The sequence below is a fragment of the Leucopleurus acutus genome (assembly GCF_964270905.1).
Source record: "Leucopleurus acutus genome assembly, chromosome: 15".
Lineage (NCBI taxonomy): Eukaryota > Metazoa > Chordata > Mammalia > Artiodactyla > Delphinidae > Leucopleurus > Leucopleurus acutus.
Window position 1 is genome coordinate 67,233,970 of NC_139157.1, and position 24,135 is coordinate 67,258,104.

The 24,135-nt window shown below is 37.8% G+C and overlaps 1 protein-coding gene across 2 annotated transcripts; it reads right to left on the reverse strand.

Moving 5' to 3' along the window:
- Positions 1 to 421: 421 nt before the first annotated feature.
- PM20D2 (peptidase M20 domain containing 2) lies at positions 422 to 22,747 on the reverse strand. Of its 2 annotated transcripts, XM_082856039.1 has the most exons (7): positions 22,232 to 22,747; positions 19,994 to 20,142; positions 15,718 to 15,860; positions 14,218 to 14,372; positions 4,933 to 5,068; positions 3,783 to 3,890; positions 422 to 3,548 (listed from the first exon to the last, which is right to left on the reverse strand). In XM_082856039.1, exons 1-7 carry the CDS (start codon positions 22,685 to 22,687, stop codon positions 3,394 to 3,396), a joined length of 1,302 nt encoding a protein of 433 aa, XP_082712165.1. In that variant the 5' UTR covers positions 22,688 to 22,747; the 3' UTR covers positions 422 to 3,393. The 2 variants fall into 2 exon arrangements, 1 of the variants encoding a protein (XP_082712165.1); XR_014326795.1 differs by lacking the exons at positions 422 to 3,548; positions 3,783 to 3,890; positions 4,933 to 5,068; positions 14,218 to 14,372; positions 15,718 to 15,860 and adding an exon at positions 17,606 to 18,285 and having other exon boundaries at positions 18,649 to 20,142.
- Positions 22,748 to 24,135: the final 1,388 nt, after the last annotated feature.

Genomic DNA, 24,135 nt, shown 5'->3' on the forward strand with positions numbered 1-24,135 from the left:
AAAAAAAAAAAAAAAAAAGGCATGTAATAAAAGCATTTTCCATAAAAACAAAGATACCTCAAGCAGGTCCACCTATATCTCTAGTTGAGATATCTCTAATTCCATATTTAAAAAATTATATTATTTTAAACTTTACATGAACTCAGCTTGGCCTGTTTTTTTCCAGGTGAGTCAGGTTTTAGTGTACTTGAAGGAAATTAAGCATATTGAGAAGACAATGGCTTCAAAGAACATACAATCTAGTGGAGGAATAACACACAATCACCGAATCCAAGTGACAGTAAAGTGTCATCATTCAAATTAATTCTGGGAGAAAAACTTAGTTGCCCCCTTCCTCAAAATCAAGACACAAAATTTTGAAAAAGTCCTATTCATGTGTCAACCTCCTAAAAATAAATATTCATCTTTTAAATATAAAGAGCTATATATAACCCTTTTTATCTAGAAGTGACACTGTTCTCCTGTAATCGAGTGCTTCCCCATTTATCTTCCAAAATCTTTGGAGACTTAATCCAAAGTATGAGGACAAATCAATAATGATAATTTAAGCTAAGTATTAATGTTTATGAAAATTTAGCACATTCCAAACATGCCATTGAAGTATGAGGATAAAGAAAGAACTTAGTTCCAAAAGGAAAAACTACCATTACAAATGAAGTAGTCGCCCAAATTCAAATGGCAGAGTGAAGATTAGCTACAATTGTTCCTCTGGACAGATTTTTTGACTCAGCATTTATTTATGTTATTTATTTACACTTTTCAGTGTAATATGGCTCAGTTAATTCACTGATATATAAAAAGGGATTTAAAAAGTCTGAATTATATTAAATAACTTAAAGTAAAATAATGTAAAATGCCAAGGTGAGATCTGGGGAAAAAAAATATATACTTCTAGATAGACTCTGGAGCATTTCAACCTCTTTTCTGACATGATAAATTCAGGACATATTTCAATGGGTAATCCCATATTTTGACCAAGTTTTTTAAATGTTGAAAGGAAAAAAAAATCTTACAGAAACTCCGAAGGGACAGAAATCTTAGCGGTATTGTCAACATTACCTCCTCTGACTGGGTTGTGGCAGATAGCACTGGTACAGACTGTACCTCTCCCCTGCACATCAGCAGCAACTCGACACCTTGCTCTCTCATGCAGGATGCTTATCAGAACACAAGTGAATCGGCAACAACAAAATGCTAACCTGACATTTTCTCTAATTCGTTTTTAAAAAGTAAATTCATCACAAATACTTTGTATGAGTAACAATAAACTTGTGACAGTTCACAAGAGACAGGAGAATATCAGTGTGTCAGGACACCAGTTAACAATCACTGTTCTAGAATTTTAGGGAGGCTTTAGAAAATAAAACCACATTCCTTAGTGTGCAGGATTTATATAAGGAATTTGAAGCTTGTAGTTGAGAAATGTATTAAATTGATAATTAGGAAACTAATTCTGTTTTTATAAACCAGAGGTCTTGGACATATCCAATTCTCAGCGTGAAGCCTTTGTTGATCCCTCTTCTGTTTGTAAAATACATACCAACCATGCCTGTTTGAGGTTATAAATAATCAGAGTGTCATGGAGGATCATGTTCTAAAAGCTGATGTGAAGGGTTAGAAGAGCAGCTTGCATAGAGGACAGCCTTAAGGCAGCAGGGTAGCTGTATCCCAGAACAAAGTAAATGCTAAAAAAAAGCGAACTTCGAAAGAGCCAGAACCCTCAATGAGGAGAAACCATTGATGCATTATAATGGTCAACACAGAGCACTGCTGTCTAAATCCCTTTCTTAATGTTTTCAATTCAGAGGCTTCAAGTTTTCTTCTAGGAGATCTGATTATAAGATGTAGTCAAAGAGAAACAGTTTTTATTTTACTGTTACATAGGATGGGCTGGCAAACTTTATCTTACAAAGGGCCAGATTGTAAATATTTTAGGTTTCGCAGGCCACACGATCTGGTCTCTGACGCTTTATTTTTTTCTACAACCCTTTAAAAATGTACAGACCATTTCCAGCATGCTAGCCATACAGAATCAGGCTGCTTGCCAAATCAGGCCGCAGTCTGCAGACCTCTGATACAGAAGAAAAGCAATTCTCAACTACTAACTCTCCACCCAAATTCCCTTCTCCTTGTTTCAACTTTAAATAATTTCAGATAGAATAGGAATTAGAGGTTTAAAGGACTGTAAGGATGAGGGATCTAATCTAACTTTCCAAATGAGGAGCTGAAGGCACAGAGCACCCAAGTGACTTGCTTACAGCAGAGGCCAAATGCTCACTTTTCCCTCCCTCCCCTTCCATTTCTGGAATGCTTACACTCAAACTTGAGGACTCCCTTTAAAATAAAGTCTACTGGACCTTTACTATATTCACAGCGTAAAATATTTGTTTTACCGGATACTTGTTTCACATTCTCTTATCGTGTTCAAGAAAGTCACACCAGGAAAAACTTACAATACTTTTTAGTTTATATTGAGCTAGCATGGGGCTTAAGGAGGCTTAGAATTCTGTCCCCTAAATTTAATAAACTACTGAGTTTACTCAAGCTGGACAGGCTAGCTTCTGAGAAGAAACCTGAATAGGCCTGCTAGGTGGAGGGGATCAGTTATATGGCATTAACATTCAAGATAAGCAGACATCACTCCTCTAATTCCTCTGGAACACATGGGGCTACCAAGCAAACACCTTACAGGAAGAGTCTAATCCTATCCATTTACCATTTTTTCTATTACTGAAATATGGAATGAGGAATAGCACTTTAATGCCACCTCTCAGAGTAAAGTATATATAAAAAAGAACATTTTCATTTTCCTTCAACTGGTAAAACAAAAGCTTATTCTTTGTACCTGAGTTTCTAGTTGTTTCCCCACAGCATTTCTGATAAAAAGCATACTTTTATTGTCAATGAAGAAATTCTCTAAACCAGAACAGATATAGTCAGATATTCCAAATGAACCTTCCCTAAATTTAGAACTTGAATTTTAAAGCAACTTTATAGAACAATGTTACCACCCTATATCAAAAAAAATCTTTCATGTGGCAATTCTGGATATAAGGCTTGAAATCTCTTGGATTTTTCAAAATACACTCACACAACATATGGATTTATAAAATGTTATCACTGATAAACCATGTGTCATCCAGGTTCTTTATGAAATGCCATTACATACCAGCCCTGAAATGTCACAATTCCATCATATACAGATTTGTGAAATTTTCACTCTAGATATGAGGTAATGTGTTTTCTCCACATCGTGTCCTCACTTTTCAGGTAAGGGGAATATGACTCCCTTAAGACTGAAAAACAAGCCATGCCCTCCTCCCTCATTAAAAAAGATTAAAGAAGAAAATCATCACTTCTTCATGATCCGTGAGTGGCTCCTAAATCTTCCTTTTATTCTACTGTATTTAAAAACTCTTCTTCTTGAAGTTTCAATTTAAAATCCTCTCTGATTCTTTCTAGCAGCTCTGGTTTAAAAATAACATCCAATGCAGTCATTGCCAGAGCTTTGGCCGTTCTCAAAGTATAGAACTGAGCTTCTTGTGATCCTAAAAGGTAGACAAAATGAATAAAGATAACCTCATACGTATTACAATTACTTTATTAGTTTTCTGGTTAGCTTTCAATATCTAAATTGCCTCTCCAACTGCCCACCACAATATAGTATTTCCTGAGGTGTTGTTAGGTAAAGAAGTAATAACAGGCTAACCTGAACAGTTAGAAAGGCAACTACTACTACGAAAAGAGAATATGCCAAAACATTCACTTGTAATAACACTTACCTGCAGCTTCAGTATATTGTTCTGTATGATTCAAGGCATTAGAGCCAATGTAAAAATATGGATGAATCCCAGGAACCACAAAAGTAACATTTCCAAAATCAGTAGATCCTTGGAAAGGTAAGACAAACCATGAATTTCTAATTGCTAGTCCAATGGACGCTAAAGCACACTTATCTTAATCTCTATAGCACCTGACATGATTTACTGCTCCTTCCTTTCTAGAAACTCTCTACTCTTTTGGTTTCCATGACTCCACTCTCCTGACTGTCTGGCTTCCTCTGTCTCCCTCTCTAGTCACTTTCCTTCACCTGTCACCTGAGTACTGGTGATCCCTAGGGTTTCATCTCTGGGCTACTCCTCCTCCTGTGTACTTGGGCAACCTCATCCACATTGAAACCTATGTTTTCAATCACCTCTCGTGTATTGACAACCCCTCAAGTCTCCACCCAAACAACTTTTGGAACAGGCTACTGGACAGCTTTCCTTAGAAGTCCTGTGAACACCTCAAATTTAACAAACTAATAATTAATACCAACCCACCATACTCCAGCCTGCTCTTTCTCTTGAACTCTTATCTCACTGAATGACATCAACACCCTGTTTTTATCTCCAAGCCCCTCTGAGTCTATTTCATCAACATTTATTATTATATTTTAAGAGAGGCTTTTCTAACATGCAAACGTAATAATGCTCTTAAAAGGAAAAAAACCTAAAATAACCTGATATGCTTATGATTACTTAAATTCTAATAACTGTTTGTTACTCCTCAGAAACTGAAAATGCCCCCATGTAACTAAGTCCTTAGTAACCTGCTTACTGATGACTGGAGATGAATTAAAATTCTATTTCCCCTTTAAGTAGCTTACTTAAAAATTAGAACTAAGCAAATTTAAACACTAGAAATACTTAGAATATAAAGCAAAGAGTATGTTGACTACTTCTAAAAACAAATCTGTTCACTTGACATTCTACATTCACTGAGGAGTGCATTAGTGTCTTTCCCCTACCCATTAAGTTTGTGAAAAAACTCATTAAAAATCAGGAGCAATACCTCCCCCAACCTCGAAAGCTGTTAAACAAAACCATTTAACCATGGGTGGTACTTCCCTTCCTCAAATAGCATATGATATGTTTGAAAGAACTTAATCACCTGAAGGGCCATTCAACATTGCATCTTCTGAAATGAAGTCTATTCCCAGCTTTTTTCCATTTTCAATATAAGCTTTCCACAGGCTCTTATTGGGAAGAACATTGTAATAATCATGTGCTCCACCTTCAATTTCTACCTAATAAAAAAATTATAAAACAAATTTTGAATTAAGAAACTCAAATTCACTATCTAATTTTCAAACCAGCAATAGTTCTCTAACAGAAAGAGGTTTAAGAGGAGGCACCTCCCCTTCAGGATATAAACTCTCTCAAATCTTTTACCTTAAAAAAGTATGCTTTTCTATAACGGGAGTTCCTAGGACCCTCTCTCCTTTACATTATATATGCACCAAAGCACACGAGGTCACCTAGTCAGTGAGTCTCAACTTCAGTCCCTAAACAGGGTGTGGGAGAGGCCAGGAGTCTCCATTTTAGCCAGCACCCCCAAGTAATTTTGATGCATGTGGTCCCAAAATCACATACTTAAGAAATACTGCCATAGGCTATAGCCTCTAAAAGAAAGAAATCAAGATTTACCAATTTTCAATATACAAACTGACACTGACACCACTGCCTGGTCTGAAAGGTATAACATATCCTGAGCAAGACAGAAGATTCACAATGCGGAAGGGTTGACTATGGTCCTCATTTATTAATTTCAGTGCATGAAGATACAGAAGCAGTTTATATGTGCCCAGTTAAGAGGATTTACAGATTTAGATTTGACTAAATCAAAAATGGGCAATACTCCCACAAACTAAAGATAATCCCAATAGCATTAGCAGAAACCAATTATAAAATGACAGAGATAATATTCTACTTTTAGCAACATCTAAGTTAGAAACAATGACAACCTAAGTAGATACTACAAGTCAGCCAAAACATAAAAAATTATTAAAAGACTATTTAAAATATAGGAGAAGAGGAGATAAGCAATCTATCTGATAAGATGTTTAAGGTAACAATCATAAAGATGCTCAAAAAACTCAGAAGAATGGATGAACAGAGTGAGGAGTCAGAAGTTTTTAACAGAGTTAGAAAACATAAAAAAGAATCAGAGCTAAAGAATACAATAACTGAAATAAGAAATACACTAGAAGGAATCAATAGTAGATTAGACGATACAGATGAATGAAACTGGAAGACAGAGTAGTGAAAATCACTCAGGCTGAAGAGAAAAAAGAAAAATGAATTTTTAAAAATGAAGACAGTTTAAGAGTCCTCTGGGACAACATCAAGAGTACTAACATTCATATTATCAGGGTCCCAGAAGGAGAAGAGAGAGAAAAAGGAGCAGAGAACATATTTGAAGACATAATAACTGAAAACTTCCCTAACCTGGGAAAGGAAACAGACATCTAGTCCAGGAAACACAGAGAATCCCAAATAGGATCAACCCAAAGAGGATCATGCTGTCCTTAAATGGCAAAAATTAAAGATAAAGAGAGAGGGGCTTCCCTGGTGGCAGTGGTTAAGAATCCACCTGCCAAGGCAGGGGACATGGGTTCGAACCCTGGTCTGGGAAGATCCCACATGCCGCAGAGCAACTAAGCCTGTGCACCACAACTACTGAGCCTGCGCTCTAGAGCCTGCGAGCCACAACTACTAAGCCTTTGCATCACAACTACTGAAGCCCACATGCCTAGAGCCAGTGCTCCGCAACAAGAGAAGCCACCGCAATGAGAAGCCTGTGCACCTCAACGAAGAGTAGCCCCCACTCGCTACAACTAGAGAAAGCCCGTGCACAGCAACGAAGACCCAACACAGCCAAAAATAAATAAATTTTAAAAAAATTTAAAAGATAAAGAGAGAATATAAAAAGGAGAAAGAAGAAAGTCTATAATAGATACATATACAAAAAGAGAGAGAAGAATCCAAATATGGGGAATTCCCTGGTGGTCCAGTGGTTAGGACTCATTGCTTTCACTGCTGGGACCCAGGTTCAATCCCTGGTCAGGGAACTAAGATCCTGCAAGCCACATGGCGTGGCTGAAAAAAAAAAAAAGGACACAGAGTGGTTGAATGGATACAAAAACAAGACCCATATATATGCTGCCTACAAGAGACTCATTTCAGATCTAAAGACACAGACAGACTGAAAGTGAAGGGATGGAAAAAGGCATTTCCATGCAAATGGAAATGAAAAGAAAACCAGGATAGCAATACTGGCAATACAGGATAGCAATACTGAGCAATACTCAGACTAAACAGACTTTAAAACAAGACTGTAACAAGAGACAAAGAAGGACATTACACAATGATCAAGAGGTCAATCCAACAAGAAAATATAATATTTATAAATATACATGGCACCCAACATGTGGAACACCAAAATACATAAAGCAAATATTAGCTAACATATAGGGAGAAACTGACTGTAACACACTAACACCCTACTTACATCAAGGAATAGATCATCCAAACAGAAAACCAATAAGGAAACACTAGCCTTAGATGACACATTAAGGCCAGATGGACTTAACAGATATATATAGAACATTCCATCCAAAAGCAGCAGAATACATTCTTTTCAAGGATACATACAACATTCTCCAGGACAGGTAACATGCTAGACCACATAACAAGTCTCAGTAAATTTAAGAAGACTGAAATCATATGAAGCATCTTTTCTGACCACACATATGAGACTAGAAATCAACTACAAGAAAAAAACTGCAAAAATCACAAATGTGTGGAAGCTAAACAATGCTCCTAAACAACCAATGGGTCACTAAATAAGTCAAAGAGGAAATAAAAATACCTGGAGACAAATGAAAATGGAAACACAACAATGCAAAATCCATGAGATGCAGCAAAAGCTGTTCTGAGAGAGAAGTTTATAGCAATACAAGCTTAGCTCAGGAAACAAGAAAAACCTCAAATAAACAATCTAACCTTACACCTAAAGGAACCAGAAAAGAACAAACAAAACCTGAAGTTAGTAGAAGGAAAGAAATCATAAAGATCAGAGAAGAAATAAACGAAATAGAGCCTAAAAAACAACAGAAAATATAGAAACTAAGAGCTGGTTCTTTGAAAAGATAAATAAAATTGACAAATCTTTAGCCAGACTAATCAAGAAAAAAAGAGAGGGCCCAAATCACTAAAATCAGAAATGAAAAAGGAAAAGTTACAAATGACACCACAGGAAAACAAAAGGATCCCAAGAGATTACTATGAACAATTATACGCCAGTAAAGTGGACAACCTAGAAGAAATAATCAGATTCCTAGAAATGTACCATCTCCCAAGACTGAAACAGGAAGAAACAGAAAATATGAACAGTCCAATTACCAGTAATGAAATTCATGAAGTGAATCACTAATAAAAAGAAACTTCTAATAAACAGAAGTCCAGGATCATGTGACTTCACAAGTGAATTCTACCAAACAATTTAGAAAAGAGTCAATACCTATCCTCAAACTATTCCAAAAAGTTGCAGGGAAGGAACACTTCCAAACTCATTCTATAAAGCCAGTATCGCTTTGACACCAAAACAAGACAAAGATGTCACAAAAAATGAAATTATGGGACAGTATCACTGATAACATAGATGCAAAAATCCTCAGCAAAATATCAGCAAACTGAATTCAACAATACATTGAAAGGATTATATACTACAATCAAGTGCAATTTATCCCAGGGATGCAACAAGAATGGTTCAATATCCACAAATTAATCAATGTGATACACCACATTAATAAATTGAAGAATAAAAATCATATGATCATTTCAGTAGATGCAGAAAAAGCTTTTGACAAAATTCAACATCCCTTTATGATAAAAACTCTCAGGGACTTTCCTGGTGGCGCAGTGGTTAGGAATCCACCTGACAATGCAGGGGACATGGGTTCAAGTCCTGGTCCGGGAAGATCCCACCTGCCGCGGAGCAACTAAGCCCGTGCACCACAACTACTGAGCCTGTGCTCTAGAGCCCGCGAGCCACAACTACTGAGCCCATGTGCCACAAATACTGAGCCCGTGTGCCTAGAGCCCGTGCTCCGCAATGACAGTGGCCACTGCAATGAGAAGCCCACACACCATGGCAAAGAGTGGCTCCCGCTCACCGCAACTGGAGAAAGCCTGCACGCGGTAACGAAGAATCAACACAGCCAAGAATAAAATAAATAAATAAATTAAAACAAACAAACAAAAACCTCTCCACAAAGGAGGTGTAGAGGGAACATACCTCAATAACAAAAGTCAAACAGAAATATAGATCAATGAACAGGATAGAGAGCCCAGAGATAAACCCACACACCTAATTATGGTCACCTAATCTATGAGAGAGGAAGCAAAAATATACAATGGAGAAAAGACAGTCTTTCAATAAATGGTGCTGGGAAACTGAACAGCTACACGTAAAAGAATAAATAAACTCAAAATGGATTAAAAACCTAAATGTAAGGCCAGACACTCTTAGAGGAAAACATAGGCAGAACACTCTTTGACATAAATTGCAGCAAAGTCTTTTTTGACCTAACTCCTACAGTAACGAAAATAAAACCAAAAATAAACAAATGGGACCTAATTAAACTTAAAAGCTTTTGCAAAGCAAAGGAAACCATAAACAAAACGAAAAGACAACACTCAGACTGGGAGAAAATATTTGCAAGTGAAACAACCGACAAGAGATTAATCTCCAAAATATACAAACAGTTCATGCAGCTCAATATCAAAGAAAAAAATCAAAACATGGGTGGAAGACCTAAATAGACATTTCTCCAAAGAAGACATATAGATGGCCAACAAATATATGAAAACATGCTCAACATCACTAATTATTAGAGAAATGCATATCAAAACTACAATGAGGTATCACCTCACACCAGTCAGAATGGCCATCATCAAAATATCTACAAACAATAAATGTTGGAGAGAGTGTGGAGAGAAGGGAACCCTCCTACACTGTTGGTGGGAATGTAAACTGGTACAGCCACTGTGGAGAACAGTATGGAGGTCCCTCAAAATACTAAAAACAGAACTACCATATGACCCAGTAACCTCACTCCTGGGCATATACCTAGAGAAAACTGTAACTCAAAAATACACCTGCACCCCAATGTTCACTGAAGCACAATTTACAGCAGCCAGGATGTGGAAGCCACCTAAATGTCCATCAACAGAGGAACGGATAAAGAAGATGTGGCACATATATAAAATGGAATATTACTCAGCCATAAAAAGAAATGAAATTGTGCCATTTGCAGAGACATAGATGGACCTAGAGACTGTCATACAGAGTGAAGTAAGTCAGAAAGAGAAAAACAAATACCGTGTAATATTGTTTATATGTGGAATCTAGAAAAATGATACAGATGAACTTATTTGCCAAGCAGAAATAGAGACACACAAGTAGAGAACAAACGTATGGATACCAAGGGGGGAAGGCGGGGGTGGGATGAACTGGGAGATTGGGATTGACTTACATACACTACTATATATAAAATAGATAACTAATGAGAACCTACTGTATAGCACAAGGAACTCTACTCAATGCTCTGTCGTGATCTAAATGGGAAGGAACTCTAAAAAAGAGGGGATATATGTATACGTATAACTGATTCACTTTGCTGTACAGCAGAAACTAACATAACATTGTAAAGCAACTATACTCCAATAAAAATTAATAATTAAAAAAAAGTCATATACGACAAGCCCACAGCCAACATCTTAATCAACAGTAAAAAGCTGAAAGCATTTCCTCTAAGATCAGGAACAAGACAGGGATGTCCACTCTGCCCACTTCTATTCAACTTAGCATTGGAAGTCCTAGCCACAGCAATCAGATAAAAAATAGAAATAAAAGGCATCCAAATTGGAAAGGAAGAAGTAAAACTGTCAACTGTTTGCAGATGACATGATGCTATACATAGAAAACCCTAAAGATACCACCAAAAAACTACTAGAACTCATCAGTGAATATCGTAAAGTTGCAGGATACAAAATTAATATAGAGAAATCTGTTGCATTTCTATACACTAGCAATAAACTATCAGAAAGAGAAATTAAGAAAACAATCCCATTCATGATCTCATCAAAAAGAATAAGATACCTAGGAATAAATCTAACTAATGAAGTAAAAGACCTGTACTTGGAAAACTATAAGACACTGATGAAAGCAAATGAAGATGAGACAAACAGATGAAAAGATATACCATATTCAAGGTTTGGAAGAATTAATATTGTTAAAATGACCATACTACCCAAGGAAATCTAAAGATTCACTGCAATTCCTATAAAAATACCAATGGCATTTTTCACAGAACTAGAACAAATAATTCTAAAACTTGTAAAGAAACAAAAAAGACCCTGAATAGCCAAAACAATCTTAAGAAAGAAAAAGGAGGTATCATGCTCCCTGATTTCAAACTATACTACAAAGCTATGGTAATCAAAACAGTATGGTACTGGCACAAAAACAGATACATAGAGCAATGGAACAGAACAGACAGCCCAGAAATAAACCCATGCACCTTTGCTAAATTAATCTACAAAAAAGGAAGTAAGAATATACAATGAATACAGTCTTTCCATAAGTGGCGTTTGGAAAACTGAACAGCCACATGCAAAAGAGTTAAACTGGACTACTTTCTCACACCATATACAAAAATAAACTCAAAATGGATTAAAGATTTAAATGTAAGACCTAAAACCATAAAACTCCTAGAAGAAAACATAGGCAGTTCGCTCTTTGACATCAGACTTAGCAATTTTTTTTTTTGAATATGTCTCTTCAGGCAAGGGGAAAAAAAGTAAAAATAAATGAATGGGACTACATCAAACTAAAAGGCTTTTGAACAGTGAAGGTTACCATCAATAAAATAAGAAGGCCACAACTGAATGGGAGAAGATGTTTGCAAACGATAGATCCAACAAGGGGTTAATATCCAATATATACAAAGAACTCATACAAATCAATAGCAGAAAACCAAACAGCTTCATTAAAAAATGGGCAGAGAACCTGAATAGACATTTTTCTACAGAAGACATACAGACAGGAACAGGCACATGAAAAGATGCTCGACATCACTAATCATTAGGGAAATGCAAGTCAAAACCACAATGAAATAGCACCTCACATCTGTCAGAATGGCTATTATCAAAAAAGACAACAAATATGTGTTGGTGAGGATGTGGAGAGAAGGGAACCCTTGTGCACTACTGGTGGGAATCTACATTGGTACAACCACTATGGAAAACAGTATGGAGATTCCTCAAAAAATTAAAAATAGAACTACCATACTCTCCAGCAATTCCACTTCTGGGTGTGTGAAGAAAATAAAAACGCTAATTCGAAAAGATATATGCACCCCTATGTTCACTACAGTGTTATCTACAATAGCCAAGATATGGAAGCAGTCTACGTGTCCATCAACAGATGGAACGTAAAAACAATAGCTAAAGGTATACATATATACAATGGAATATTAATCAGCTGTATTAATCAGCTGTATAAAAAGAATGAAACATTGCCATTTGCAACAACATGGATGGACCTACAGGGTATTATGTTAAGTGAAATAAGTCAGACAAAGAAAGACAAATACTGTATGATTTCACTTACATGTGGAATCTAAAAAACAAAACAAATGGACAACTATAACTAAACAGAAACAGGGTCATAAGGAGAACAAACAGGTTGTTGCCAGAGGGAAGGGGGTTTGGGAGAAAAGAGTAGTAGGTGAGGGAGATTACAAACATTCAGTACAAAATAAATGAGTCACAGGTATGAAATGTACAGTGTGGGGAATACAGTCAATAATTCTGTAATATCTTTGTATGGTGACAGATGACAACTAGACTTATCATGGTGGTCATTCTGAAATGAACAGAACTATGAAATCATTATGTTGTATACCAGGAGCTAACATAGTGTTGTAGGTCAATTATACTTCAAAAACAAGCAAACTCACAGAAAAATAGATCAGATTTACAGCTTCCAGAGTCGGGTGCTGGCGGGAGGGGGAATTAGGCAAAAGTAGGCAAAAGTTACAAGCTGCCAATTATAAGGTAAGTAAGTACTAGGGATGTAAGTACAACATGATAAAGATAATTAACACTGCTGTACATTATCCATGAAAGTTAGGGTAAGTTCTAAGAGTTCTCATCATAAAGGAAAAAAATTTCTTTTCCATTTCTTTAATGTTGTACCTATGTGACATGATGGATGTTCACTAAACTTATTGTGATAATCTATTTCATGATGTATGTAAGTCAGATCATTATGTTGTATACCTTAAACCTATACAGTGCTGTATGTCAATTTTATCTCAGTTCTATATAGACTCAAATCTAAAAACAATGAACATTATTATAAGGCAATATTATACCTTGGGATATTAGCTAGTGATAATAGTTCATGTTTTATGTTATAAATATTTTAAATATCTATAATTATAAATGAATAAGGGATGATTGCTTAAATTTTTACTCTTTGGACACTTAACATATACTATCTTAGCATCACTCTTACTATCTGAATAAATCATATATCTCCAGTCTACTGAGGGCAGAAAAAAATAAGGTATGAGGTGTTGGCCCTAACTCTTCACAAATTTAATTCTCATAAGAACCCTGAGATAGATTATATCATTATCTCCATTTTTCAAGAAAAAATGGAGGCCCAGAGATATTAAATAACATTTCCAAAAGTTACAGAATCAGTGAGGCTGAGAGGCACAAATCCAGATCTTATCTCTCTCCAACCAGACTACAGGCTTGCCCCAGGGCAAGATTTATGCAGTGCTGGAGCTTCTCATCCCACTGTAGGCCCTATATGATTAGTACATAAACGTTGCCGACTTTATGAGTCAAATAAACAAAACCTCTTGACTACTGTGTCTATTTTAACTTTCATTCCAGCAAGCCATAAGTATTTATATCACTATTACACACACCTGTGACTTCACCAAAAATAGGTTTGGCTGATTTTGCCATAAAGTTCCCTTTACAGGAACTATATACAGCATTTCCAAAAGCATAACTGCCAATAAGGAAAAATATAACTTGCAAAAAGGCAGGGAGTCTAGCTCAGCAATATCAGTTATTCTAAGTCCTGTGTAATAAGACGACTGCAGTCTTCCCTATGCAGACACTGAGTAAAATAAATAAGAATGAAAGATTTTCACATCAACTATTCAGTCAACTGGTTTTGCATATTCAAGGCACTGATTGCCAAATAAAAGGGAGACAAATTAGGTTCTAAATGTAACTTAATATAAACAACCCCAGCCCACATATATACTTCTGATTATAACTTAGATTAACTCTTAAAAGTTCTTACTGTGCACCCAGTAGCCAAAGCTGCAGCTCTGAAGCAATCTTCTGCCTTTTTGGTCAAAACTGGAAGTTCTTTCATTGAGGGTGCACGGAAGTAATAGATTAGTTCAGAATAAGAGGGAATGATATTGGGTTTTACACCACCATTTTTTATTATACCTATAAAAAGAACCAAATTACTGGAATTGAGCTTGGAGCTTGGAGATCATTTCTTTAAGCTTAAATACACCCATAAAGTTTTTCAGCCAATATATACATAAAGAAAAATAATTTAAACTTATTAGCGTCACATATATGCCAACCAAAGATTTTGATGTTACACAACAAGTTTCTATGCACAGTGTGACACTTTCTTGCTAATAGGAAAAAAAATAACTGTCTATATGTACTTTAGTCTGAGGAATTTATACGATGTTAAGAAATTATGATTCCTGACTATAAAGAAACTGCTACAAATTTTTACAACTATCTTAAGCCTTCTGGGAGAGACTTTTATTTCAGTGCGTTTTGTTACAGTTGTACATTTTGATAAACTTTTGACATAAGGAAAAAAACCAATGGTATGAGCCTCTGTAATTACCCTCATACCTCAGGAATTCCATTTTAAATAGCATTTGGCTCTGGGAGAATAATTTTCATGCCAACAAGAAACCAATGCAAGTCAAAGATGACAAAATATACTACCACTGTCAAAACAAATGCATTTATTTGGAACTAGACTGAGAAGGAAGATGTATCCATTCAAAATAATAATGAAAATAAGTATGCAAAACCTATTTTATATGACCTGTTTTAAAAAATATATTTTTTACATATTCCTGTTTATTCTTTTTAAAGAAACTAACATAGAAAATTGGTAAAAGTGCAGTTACAAACTAATTTCATACTATAGCAAAATCAGGCAAAGAACAGATCTTAAAGTATAATAATTTCTTAAATCATAAGGAAATAAACTAAAAAATAAATCTGCACCTTCAAGACAATACTTTATTACTGTATATATATTAAGGTGATACACATAATTTAAAAAGATGTTACTTAGGATTAATAGCACTTGAGTACATAAAACCAGTAACCACCACTTTTTTTTTAAATGAGAAAATGATGAAATTTTGTTATTAAGAGACAGTGAAGATAACTGAAAAAATCAAGTTCTAACTTTCAAATACCCACAGAATATTAAGAGACAGTGAGGATAACTGAAAAATCAAGTTCTAACTTTCAAATATCCACAGAAAGAACACAGATCCTTACATAAAAACATTATTTCTAATACTCAAAATGACCATTCTATTTATGTACAAATAATCTTATCTTCTTACTCACACATAAATGAACATCTAGTATCCTGTCCCAGGAATTTCTGAAAATGTTAAAAATTATTGGAATATTCATAAAGTACATAAAATGTTCCCAAATGTTTTTTTAATCAAAAATTAAGGAATTATATTGCACTGAAATATATTAAGCGCCATCTATTACCCAAAGTATTTGACATTCGTACCATGAACTCTCCAGGTAGGTTTCATTTGTTGTCTTAACACAGACAGATTGCTGTAGGCAAGGACAGCAGCATCTAATGCATTTAGTCCTTCCCAGGGATAAGCAGCAGCATGAGATGCTTTTCCATAGTACTTCACAGTCACACTAGGAAATAAAACATCATTCGGAATTACTTTTTTCAATATCACCAAAGTAAGAAAATCCAAGTAATTAGAACTACCCAACTATTATTCAAAATTAATTCACACTGCTGAATTAATTTGTAGCAATAATATAGCAATTTACATACCTTAGTTTTAGTTTATTATTATGTAATACAGTGACTAACACAAAGAAGGCATTCCAAAAAAACAGAGAAAAAGAACTTTGCTCAATCGAGCTCCTGTACAAATTATATCTGTACACAATTCAATTTAAACGAACAATGCAATACTGTATTAAGTGCTGGAATTACAAAAGAGATGGCTCCTGTCTCCTTCTACACTGTACTGTGATAGCTCTGTATCAAAGGTCTACAAAAACTCAAATAATTCTTTCTGTCTTAAAGGTGGGGAAAGATCAAGGAAAGACGGAAAGAAGGTGACATTTGAAATGGGTTAAGACAACCTCTAAAAATCAGATTATATTCACAGTATTATAAAATATTCTAGCGTTAAGTCAGTTGTTCCTGACCAATATTTTATTAATGTTCCAGAATACCTGTATCACTAATACCTTAAAAGTTTTTTAAAAATTAATTAATTAATTATATTTCTGTCTGGGTTGGGTCTTCGTTGCTGCACGCATGCTTCTCTAGTTGCGGTGAGTGGGCGCTACTCTTTGTTGCGGTGCGCGGGCTTCTCATTGTGGTGGTTTCTCTTATTGCGGAGCATGAGCTCTAGGCGTGCGGGCTTCAGTAGTTGTGGCACTCCGGTTCAGTAGTTGTGGCTCATGGGCTCTAGAGTGCAGGCTCAGTAGTTGTGGCATACGGGCTTAGTTGCTCCGTGGCATGTGGGATCTTCCCAGACCAGGGCTCGAACCCATGTCCCCTGCACTGGCAGGAGGATTCTTAACCACTGCGCCACCAGGGACATCCCCCTTAAAATTTTATAAATTGTTTTTCCACTTCCCAATAGTTCTCATACCAGTCTACTCAGATACAATAAAAAACAATAAGGTTTAGAGAAAGGATTGTATATTAAATAGTTATTTATAAAGATGACTTGCCTCCATTTGTTTTTTTAACTCTTTGAACACATGACTCATGGCCTTGTCTGATAACTCCAAAAGAAAAAAAATTAATAATGATGACTTGTTTGGATAACACTTTTTAAGCGTGATTAATAGTACCCACATTTAAATTATTAAAAAGTCACTCTAGGGCTTCCCTGGTGGCGCAGTGGTTGAGAGTCCGCCTGCCAATGCAGGGGGACACAGGTTCGTGCCCCGGTCCGGGAAGATCCCACATGCCGTGGAGCGGCTAGGCCCGTGAGCCATGGCCGCTGAGCCTGCGCGTCTGGAGCCTGTGCTCCGCAACGGGAGAGGCCACAACAGTGAGAGGCCCGCGTAACGCAAAAAAAAAAAGTCACTCTAGACTTATTTTTTTAATGAGCTAGATTCAGGCGGCTCATGGCATTTCTTTACTGATTCCAAACATTCTATTCAAAAAACAAAATCCAGGGGGCTTCCCTGGTGGCGCAGTGGTTGAGAGTCCGCCTGCCGATGCAGGGGACACGGGTTCGTGCCCCGGTCCGGGAAGATCCCACATGCCGCGGAGCGGCTGGGCCCGTGAGCCATGGCCGCTGAGCCTGCGCGTCCGCATTGGGAGAGGCCACAGCAGTGAGAGGCCCGCGTAACGCAAAAAAAAAAAAAAAACAAAAAAAAACAAAATCCAAATATATATTTTAAATTTTAAGATACTTGTTATTTCCTCAATCTATATCTATCACCATCACTCAGAAACTGGAATTTTAACAAAACTGGTGATAAATATTATAAAATGGAAAAAGATGTCCTTTATGAAAATGGCTCTAGCACCATTTCTTCTAAGGTTCAAATCTATGTACAATTAAAGCACAATAAACTACAGGAAAAGAAATGTTAATGCCTGTTTTATATCAGCATTAGTATTTTAGGCTTAAAAAGCACATTTAAGGGCTTCCCTGGTGGTGCAGTGGTTGAGAATCAGGCTGCCAATGCAGGGGACACAGGTTCGAGCCCTGGTCTGGGAAGATCCCACATGCCGCGGAGCAACTGGGCCCGTGAGCCACAACTGCGGAGCCTGCGCATCTGGACCCTGTGCTCCACAACAAGAGAGGCCGCGATAGTGAGAGGCCTGCGATGAAGAGGGGCCCCCGCTCGCTGCAACTAGAGAAAGCCCTCGCACAGAAACGAAGACCCAACACAGCCAAAAATAAATAAATAAATAAATTTATTTTTTAAAAAAAGAACATTTTAAAAAAACTGATATGGAATGATATTCAAGACACATTGTTTAATTTTAAAAAGCAAGAGCCAGATCAACAATATATTTAGCAGACTATTTCAGAGGGGGGAAAATCCTCCTTTAAGATTTAATTTATACATGTACCTATTTTTTTTTTTTTTAATTTATTTATTTTTGGCTGCATGGGGTCTTTGTTGCTCGTGCAGGCTTTTCTCTAGTTGCGGCAAGCAGTGGATACTCTTCGTTGTGGTGCGCAGGGTTCTCATTGCAGTGGCTTCTCTTGTTGTGGAGCACAGGCTCTAGGCACGTGGGCTTCAGTAGTTGTGGCACGCAGGCACAGTAGTTGTGGCTCGCGGGCTCTAGAGTGCAGGCTCAGTAGTTGTGACGCACGGGCTTAGTTGCTCCGTGGCATGTGGGATCTTCCTGGGCCAGGGCTTGAACCCATGTCCCCTGCTTTGGCAGGCGGATTCTTAACCACTGCACCACCAGGGAAGTCCATACATGTACCTATTTTATGTCTATAAATATACCCCCAAAGTCCTGGGAGAATATGTATCTCTAGAAAAGGGACTGGATGTGAAAAAAGGTGATTAATAGGGACATAGTGCTTTATCTTATTTATTGTTACAGATTTTTAGCATGAATAGATTAGTAATTTTTTAAATTAAATTTTTGTTCTTGCTCTCTTTTCCATCTTAAAAGTTGGCAAATGAAAAATCTAAGAAGCCAGATATTAAGAAAAGGCCTGAGGCCCAATGGACTGACTTCAGAATCAAGGCCAAGAAGCCTACCTAAACCTAAATCCTAGAAGGCTAATGGACTGGGAAGCCTGCCTGCAGCCACTGGTCCCTTCTAGCCAGAGGCATTGGCAGAGATTTCTAACCTCTAAGGTTTTCCAGAGGGGTACTACTGTACAGCATCCCTGAAACGGAAGTTGAAAGATTCTTCCTACTGTCACAATACCAATTCCTGGTGATAAGACCAAAAATACCAGAACAGTTAAAACAGTCACCCTCTGAAAACAAGGCATGCAGAGAAATGCAGGATAACTGAACACACAATCTAGAAGCACTGCTGGGGTGGTTCTGCGATTACTCCCAGGCTACTGTAGAGGAGAACATGGGGTTTTCCTCAAGCAGCTGAGCCATGGCTCCTTGGGACCAGACCCCTAACTGGACCATTAACTATTATGGTTGAAATTTCTGATGTAAAAAATTTAAACCACTTAAATGATGCATGCTCCTAGGTACCAAAAAAAGTGAGCTTTTCAACATAGAGAAAGATAAAAAAGAAAAAAAAAGTTTCAGCACCAGACGAATCAGAAAAGGATATATTGGCAAATTCTAATCAAATCCACAGCTAGTCAGTTTCTGTATTTTTTCGTCAGGAACATAATTTATCCTTTTTGCAAAGAGCTCAAAATAAGTAAACTAGAGAAGTGTGTTTTCTTCCCAAGACTAACAAAGCTGTCTCTTGCAGATCTATTCAGCTGCAAATGCAACTCCATATCAAAGGATAGACATTGTCCAGAAACCAGATTCCTCTCAATTCAAAATAGAACATACGTGTCAACATATTGTTTGCTATTCTTACGCTTTTTAGGCAGTATTTTAACAGTTCAATTATGAACACCATATTAAATCTCAATTAGAAGGGGCCTACCAAATGTCGTTCAATGGAAATCAAATATCACATCATTATCTTTCAATTTACTGTTTTTTTTCAATTTACTGTTTTTTTTCAATTTACTTTTTAAATGCAGAAGTACGGAGTTTTAGCCTCCAGTTAAGTCACTAAAGTATTCTAATAGCCTGTTTTCCACCACGAAGTTTATTTCAACTTGATTACTCACTCATGTTCAGCCACATCAGGTAGATAAGCAGCATTCTCTTGAGATGGATGGGCCATAAAAACAACATCAAGATTTTTAAAAGCCCCTGCTTCGATTAAATCAATTTTGCCACCACCATCTTCTTCTGCAGGGGTTCCCAGAACAATTACCTAGAAAGAAATACCTGTGTCAGAGCAACAAAAAATCCTAGCAGGCAGTATCAGTCAGGTTCCCTTGCATATGTATTCACAATCTAAATCAAACTATGAAGAGAGGTTTTGTTCTCTGACTCAAATAAGGCAGTGGGCATAAGTCTACCATGCTAAATTCACCACAACTTGCAATTGACATTATTATACCAATTTGGCTCAAAGTATGTACTAAAGCCTCTATAGGAAACTTTTCCCAATCTTATAACACAATTTTATAGAACTAATGTCAAAGATGAAAAGAGATAAGTACTATATACTAAGTTCCTCAAAATTATTTAGGACTTACTTCTTAAAGCTTATTTTTGACTGTCTTTTAGTATATGTGTATATAATTATTCATAAGCCTTTTACTGGTAAGGAACTTTCTAGTTACTTATTAGTTATCCTCACAACAACCCTGTGAGGTAGGTGAGCGATCTGTATCATCATTTTAGGAAGGGTGGTTTTGAGGCATGGAGTGAAATGTCTTGCCCCAGATCACAGAGCAAGGCTTAAAGCAGAGCTGGGATTAGATACCCTGACCTTCAGGCCTGAACTCTGTTTCCTTACCAAACTACCTCTTTAGAAGGTCTTAACGCATTCATCCTTTATGAAAAGCATTGAATAAATCTTAATACCACGGTTAGAAACGGCCAACTATTACACAAACTTACTAATTCGATTCCACCAGCTCAACCAGGCAGATTTATTGGTCACCAAACACCTAATTAAACAAAAGAGAACTTTACAGAATAAACATTTTACTTTGATATTTAAACTTAACTTCTTCAAACAATTTTTAAAAGCAAAGAAAAATTATAAACAACTAATATACTTTCAAGGTCACGTATAAGAACACAATGAAACAAGTTGGAAAAGTTCTTGGCTTGCAAAGAGAATCAACATAAATTCCATTTTCAGATAAGACAGATAACCTTACTAAAACTGAGTATTACCATTCAAAATCAGAAGTGTGTGTATTTCCCAAAGTCTTGCTTTAGTCAGAAGTTATAAAGCACCCAAACTCTTAAACTGCTTTTTACTCTTAACCCTTGACTCATGAAATCTGATGACTTTTCAGGTTAAATCTTGTTGACTTCTCTGAACCTTTCATAAACCTGGCTAAAGCTAAATCTCTCCAGTGCTTCATGCAATGGCAAAGGACATCTCCTCCCCCAAACAAAACAAAAACCTAGCCAGATGAAAAACAAGGCCCAGAGGCAGAAAAGAGAAGGCAGCTAAAGAGAAAAAGCCACAAAAGATGGAACTGTAAGGATAAAAGAGAAAGGTTACTGACACTGGAAAAAATGGGCTAAAGAATATTAAAATATAACATTAGTCTTCCCCTTAACCTGAGCAGTGGTGATTCAATCTTAGCCCACAGAAAGAATATACCACCTGGAAAAACAGAGTAACACAAGGTTAAACTTGCCCTGTGGCTAACAGAAACACTTCCCCGTTTAAAGGATCGAGCTATATCTTAAAATCGCGAAATAAACTTTAAGACTTAAGGATCATGTAGTTAATGTTCACTCTCTTCCCATTTTTTGCATACTTCTAGAGGTTTTGTAGTTCTAACGACTGAACATTTCCTATCCAAATTCCAATGATTCTAATCACAACAGCTCCTAGGACTGCCACAAACAAAAGATTTTTTGGAGGCTAACGAAGAGGGTCTACAGGTATCCCTATAATAACTACCTCCCAGAGATTGCACAACCTTGTCAGCAAATTGCGATTGCCCGTTACCAAAAACAAGCCATCACGAAAACCAGGCTTGGTTCTAAGTTCTTTCCTAAGGGAGAGAGTTCACTCAATTGTTTACAACTACGCAGGAGAGAAAAAGCAAAAATCTGCAAAATGTCGCTAGGTCGGCAACTCATGCACTACTGACTTTGATCCAGGGGTTCTGCCTACTAGAAAAAGCCAGGACGTCGAGTGCTGTCCCCTACACCTGCCCCGGGGTGGGAAGGGACGGAGGCGCACGGGAAGCGCCGGCTCCCGCCCTTCTCGGGTCGGTCCCGGCCTGGGCTGGCGATGGGAATCCCAAGCCCGGGCCCCACCTCACCTTCACTGGCAGAGGCGGCCCAGGGAGGCTCTCCAGGGCCCCCTTGACGCCCAGCGCGGCCGCCGCCCCGACCTCGGCGATCAGGTTGTGGCCGCAGGCGTGCCCGATGCCTGGCAGCGCGTCGTACTCGCAGAGGAAGCCCAGGTGCAGCGGGCTCGGCGCCGCCCAGCCCCGCGGCGGCCCCCACTCGGCACGGAAGGCCGTGACCAGCTGGTAGTGCGGCTGCACCACCCACGACGCGGCCGGGCGCTCGCTCTGGAAGAAGCGCGTCAGCACGTCGTGGGCATGGTGCTCCTCGTAGGCCAGCTCGGGCTCGCTCCAGATCGCGCGGCTCAGGGCCCCCAGGCGCTCGGCCGCCTCGTCGATGCACTCCGCCGCGCGCAGTTTCAGCAGCTCCACCTCGAAGACGGCGGCGCAGGCGCCCCCCTCCACCGGCCTCTCCTCTCCGGGTCTCATCGTGCTCACAGCCGATGACCGGTCAGCGCTCTTCCCGACCGCCCGCTAGGTCGCTCCCTCCCGGCGGCCGACTGAGTCTGCGCACATGCCCGGCGTTCCCTGCGCAGGTTGTCTCCGCAGCTCCCGGGAGACCCACCCCCGAGCCCCCGCGCCCCGCCTCCAGCGCCTCGCCGGAAACGTGCTCCGCCCCTTCTGCCGCCGGTCGCTGGGAGGAACCCGAGTCTTGGCGCTAATCGTCTCTCCTTCGTCCCCTTGGCTGGCCTGACAACTTATTTATGGTCTAAGGTCATTACTCCTTTTCGTTGTTGCTTATGTCCCAGAGCAGCAGAATAGAACGGTTTTATTGGTTAATAGGCCTCAGAGACAGACCAAGTGGAATACAGTGCCCTGAAAAACGGCACTCCCCTTTCTAGAATAGTAATACAATTTTTTTTTTTATAATAGTAATACAAATTTATACAAGGGTTTTAGTTCCTAAAACTGGGTGTCGATATAAATGTTTTACAAAGAACACTGGTCTATAGACTACGTAGTTAAGTTTTCGGAACGACCTCACTTTCTTCTCCCTGAGGTTACTGTGTTACATAAAAGCTGAAACTGCTGTATATGGCTTTCTTATTAGAATCAGAACTTACTAGTAACTCGAACAGCAGCTGGAATGTAAATAGTAAGCACTAGATATGTATTCGCTATTATAGTCTACTTGAGTAGAGTAGAATTAGAATTAAGTATTTAAAATGAGGTTTTTTAAAAAGCCCAAAACAGTTAATAAAAACATTTATGGTCATATATATTCATACTATTTTGTTGATTTGAATGTGTTTTGTTAAATAGTAACAGCTTTGAGAGAGAGCATATTTACTATTTTCGTTTACAACTTTGATGCTGAACTCAAGTAACATGTGTGCAGTTGGTGTCCACATTATAACTCGGTTTTAAATTACCCAGTGAAGAAATTCAAGATGCCGTACTCTTTTCTCCAGAGTGAAGCACAAAGTCTGAAAAAATGTTGTTGATGATATAACTATTAATAGCACTGTAGAAATTTATATTCTAAGGTGTTCCACATAGTAAAAGCTTCCATCAACATTTCATACTCTATCACCTCTTTCCTTCATTTGTTACAATTTGGTTAAATGGGACACAATATATTCATATAATAAGACAAATGTATTTTTTCAAAATAAGTCTAAAGGAAGCTAACATACATGAAGACTATCTACTACTATTTTTAACTACTACACATATTAACAATATCAGAGTAAATGTCACATTCTAAATCAGAAAATACTGTCATTCTCAGGCAACACCCTAACTAAAACGCAGCTCTAAAGACAACAAATGTGGTATTAAATTCCTGACCCCCTTGTCTATGCTTAATAAACCTTACTGAGATACACTTCCGCAAAAATCCCCTCTACGACTATGAGATTCAGTATTATTGTGTT

Excerpts from the sequence above, each read along its gene's own strand:
- PM20D2 (XM_082856039.1), bottom strand. The coding sequence starts at position 22,687 with ATGAGACCCGGAGAGGAGAGGCCGGTGGAGGGGGGCGCCTGCGCCGCC. Across the intron at positions 14,373-15,717 it reads ACCTACCTGGAGAGTTCATG|GTATAATAAAAAATGGTGGT; the intron begins GTACGAATGTCA and ends TTCTTTTTATAG. Across the intron at positions 3,891-4,932 it reads AATGTTGAATGGCCCTTCAG|GATCTACTGATTTTGGAAAT; the intron begins GTGATTAAGTTC and ends TACCTTTCCAAG.